This window comes from Trachymyrmex septentrionalis, unplaced genomic scaffold, assembly GCF_001594115.1.
Source record: "Trachymyrmex septentrionalis isolate Tsep2-gDNA-1 unplaced genomic scaffold, Tsep1.0 scaffold17, whole genome shotgun sequence".
Lineage (NCBI taxonomy): Eukaryota > Metazoa > Arthropoda > Insecta > Hymenoptera > Formicidae > Trachymyrmex > Trachymyrmex septentrionalis.
Window position 1 is genome coordinate 310,720 of NW_017304864.1, and position 4,141 is coordinate 314,860.

General features: G+C 30.5%; 1 protein-coding gene across 1 annotated transcript; it reads right to left on the reverse strand.

Moving 5' to 3' along the window:
* Nucleotides 1-1,450: 1,450 nt before the first annotated feature.
* LOC108746389 (transcription factor BTF3 homolog 4) lies at nt 1,451-3,317 on the reverse strand. The gene is made up of 4 exons (XM_018483128.1): nt 3,016-3,317; nt 2,114-2,485; nt 1,543-1,667; nt 1,451-1,463 (listed from the first exon to the last, which is right to left on the reverse strand). Exons 1-3 carry the CDS (start codon nt 3,091-3,093, stop codon nt 1,557-1,559), a joined length of 561 nt encoding a protein of 186 aa, XP_018338630.1. The 5' UTR covers nt 3,094-3,317; the 3' UTR covers nt 1,451-1,463; nt 1,543-1,556.
* Between the last annotated feature and the right edge of the window lie 824 nt (nt 3,318-4,141).

Sequence of the window (4,141 nt, forward strand, 5' to 3'; positions counted from 1 at the left end):
GCACAAGGAAAGATTCAAGTATCAATTTCACAACGCAAAATAGGCCAATATTTATAGTTGATTCTTGCATTTAAGATTGTCTTAAATGCAGTCTTAAGATGTTATAAGTCAATTTGAGGACTGTAGTAACAGCTTAAGACATTAGTTAAGACAGTTTTAAAATAAAAACAGACTATGACTACTGTCCCATGTTTAGCAAGTTTCATAGTTCGTAGCTTTCTCCTTATGAATAGTCCATAGACGGAGAGGGCAGAGATTTAGAAAGAGACATTGTCCAACATCATTTTATCCTTTCCACCATTCGTATGCCGTATATAATCTGTAAAAATTGACTAATTACTTTCGAGTATTCCCTTCTTAAGGGCTCCGCACAATAAAAGGAACAGAGAGCAGAATTTCAACCTATCAGAAATCATATATTGTTGAATACAGTTTCTGATAAGTTGAAATTCTTATTCTCTGTTCCCTGTTTATGAGAGAAATACTTGACTGTGATTAGTCAATTCTTACAGATTACGGCATACGGCATACTCCTTAGGGAGCGTTTATATTGACCGTTTAAAAAAACCGACTATGAATACTGGCCCATAAATATCGGTCTTTAAACGAAGTTAATGATTTCTGATTGGTTACATTAACCCACCATATGTAACAGACACGTGCGAATTTTAAGCATAACGTTTAAAAAAATATTTAATGAAAATGTTTAATATAAAAATAATTTTTTAAATCCTCAAAAGATCAAATATACAATATTTATAAGATATTTTAATTTATTTCCTAGAGTATTAATAAGTTATTAATATTTAAGATAAAAAATTGCGAATATGGAATATTTACTGGATTAAAAGCTTCAAATTCACATCGAATCACGTGAGTAAAAATATGATAGAAGTGAAATCTTGCACATTATTACAAATTAGAGTAGACATTTTATATATTTCTTCTTAAATTTTCTATATTATTAACCTACATTATTCAATATTTTATTTAACCAAAATGAAATTTAAAAAATCCACATATAACTGTATAAAAATCAATGGACTTATGAAAGAAAAAATACTATGCATCTCTCATATCAATGTATTAATAACAAAATTTGCAGCATAATATTAATTCTGTTACAATTCTCTGTAGTTGAGTTAAATGCTCAAGTTTCCGTTGATATCTTAAATAATTAAAGCGTCACACGATATTAACTAGAAGCTATAAAAACATGTTGACTAATTCGAAGCAAAGACTATCTTACTGGTAGCACCAAAATAATAAAAAAACCTCTGGGAATCCTTTTGATTTTTGTAACAGCTTTTTTTATTTTTTGTCAACTGTTACTTGTATTAGCAAATATCATGGAGCGTATGTCAAGTATTTGTAATGTATAGTTATGCTTCATTATTTCTGCGCCATGTATTTCTCTTGACTCATCAGTTACTTATTTGTTACAACTTTGTTGTATGAAATACCTGAAAAAAATGATATATATTACATATTATTTTTATACTAGTAAATCTGCAAAAATATGGATACATCAATTATAATTACCTTAGCATTCATTCTTAAGCTTCAGGTGTAGCTAATGGGGCTTCTTTCTTTTCTTCAATGATAATGGCGTCTTTTTTTTCACCATTAGGTTTATCATTTTCATCCACTTCCTTTTTGGGAGCCACCTTTAATCATCGCAGACAATATTTATATATTAAATATACTTTTACACAAATAATGTACTCAATTTTATATTTAAGTTTATGCTAATGTATTAATCTGTCATTAATATCATATAATCGTGTAACACACTTAATTTTATATTTGTAATTTTTAAAATGATAAAAAACGAAATTAATTTTGCAATATCAATAAAATGGGATTATAGTTTAATACAAATACAACATAATACATATAACAATACAAAATATATATTTTATATGTGTGTGTATATATATATATATATATATATATATATATTATATACACACATATGGAACTGTAGTAGTTCGGATATGTTTATGGAAAGTTCACTTTTCATCAAATTTTGTAAAATTATATTTTTTTAATTATTTTATTAATTATTATTTAATAAGAATATCATCAGGTATTATTTTAATTATCTCTTTACCTCTTCTTTGCTAGCTTCATCAAAGTTCTCTACTAAATCAGGCACCTCATCGTCTTCTTCCAACGTAGTTTTCCCGACTGCACTTCCAGCGACTGTACTTGCTAATCGTTTCAGTTGTGTTAAACCCTCTGGGCCAAGTTGGCTCAATATTCCTGGTAGCATTTCAGTTATTTGTTTATTTTCTCCATGACCGGTGATAGCAAATGTATTAGCGGACAGACTAGCCTGAGCTTTCGGATTATTAAAATGAATGACTGTGCCATCATCTTTAATCATGTTAACCTCCTCTATTCCAGGAATTGTATTTACAGAAAGCTTTTTTAGACAACTCTGTAACTTTTTGTCATCTGTAGCAGCAGTTGCGTGTACAACCTGTAAGAATAAAAAATAACATAAGCATAAAAACAATGTTTAATTCTATCGCAAGATATTAAATTAAATGTTAATACTGTATTCAACATTGTTTCTATAAGGTACAATTTATGTTAACTTCTTCCTTTTTTGGCAGTTAAATTACAATTCACAATATTATGAGTGCTCTAACGAATAAAAAAATAGTTCTTCAGTTAATACTTACTATAAAAATCAAATCAAAAGTCAATTACTAGGAAGAAATATAAAAATAATTCCATTTGTGACAAATCTACATGATATCACAAGAAATATGTGAAATATAAAGAAATAGACAGTTAATAAATTCGCATTTTTTTTGCTCTTATAATAAGAATCTTGCGATGTCACGCGTAGTATTAAGTAATTCCAATTTAAGAATCGACATGCATATTAATGTTGATGGTGGACATGGATCACGTTGAAGAGCGATAAAGCAAAGTGCATGAGCAAAGTTTTTCTAAGTTAAAAAAGAAAAATCAGATAACTGAAATGTATAATACGACGCTTACCTTCTTCTTGCGTCGGGGTGTACCCTTGCCACCGATTCGCACTTGAGCCTGCAGCTTCTTGAGTTTCTCGGGATTCATGCTTTAACCTCTGTCGTGCACGAGGCGGCAGGCACACACAAGCGAGGAGTGACTGCGACTAGTACGTTGCTACACGTAAAATTCCTCCTTTTAAACGAGTCGACGTCGTGCGAGCGCGGAGACCGGCTAAACACAACACGTGCTCACCGATTCGTCTGAGATGCTCGAGAAAATGGAAGCATACGCTCGGTTGCGATACTTAATCTACGTCAGAGCTCATTTCCGGACGGCGGCGGCGCACAAAGCGCTTCCGCCAGGCGCCAGTTAAGCCTGTTCTACAATAGAGTCGCAAGAAATTAACTAAGCCATGAGAAATTAACTAATCATAATCGATTATTTCATATTCAATTGTGACTACGTTACACGGCTCGATTTACGCCGAAGTTACAACATCGATGTTAGGAAACTGGCCAATCACAGTAATTCCATTCTTCAGAGGAATAGCTATAGATTGGCCAGTTTCATATCATCGATTCATAACTTCGGCATAAATCGAGCCGTGTAAATGTAGTCTGTGATTGGCCAATTTCTTATGGCTTAGGGTGCCGTCACATGCGGCGTAACTTACGTAAACGTAACTTGCGTCAACTAATCAAATCGTCTCAAGAATAATGCATTGTAGCTGATATGATTTGATTAGTTGACGCAAGTTACATTGCATGTGAAATTAGCCTAAAATAAATTTCAATCGGTTGAAATCAAGTAGTTTGTACAAAAGAACTGTAATGTCGCGTAATGAGAAGTTTTTTAAGTATTACATTTGTTACAAAGAAGCTAGATAACTTCAAAAGATATGAACAGTATATCGAAAATGTCAAAATTATTTTAAATAAATAATAGAAAATAAATATTTATTGTTTAAATAATAAAAGAGAAATCGATAGCAAAGATTATGATTATATATTTAACATTTATTTATTATATAATTTTAATCATAAAATTATATAATATACTTGTATATGTGTAAAATTTATATATATTTATATAAATTAATTACATAACTCTAATTACTTATACACTTACATATAGTTAATACATTTTTAAGTAA

What these genes read in the sequence shown, in the direction of transcription:
- LOC108746389 (XM_018483128.1), bottom strand. Translation starts at nt 3,093, where the DNA reads ATGAATCCCGAGAAACTCAAGAAGCTGCAGGCTCAAGTGCGAATCGGT. An exon ending in CACCCCGACGCAAGAAGAAG is followed by an intron (nt 2,486 to 3,015) that starts GTAAGCGTCGTA and finishes TTATTCTTACAG; the next exon opens with GTTGTACACGCAACTGCTGC. An exon ending in ATGAAGCTAGCAAAGAAGAG is followed by an intron (nt 1,668 to 2,113) that starts GTAAAGAGATAA and finishes CGATGATTAAAG; the next exon opens with GTGGCTCCCAAAAAGGAAGT.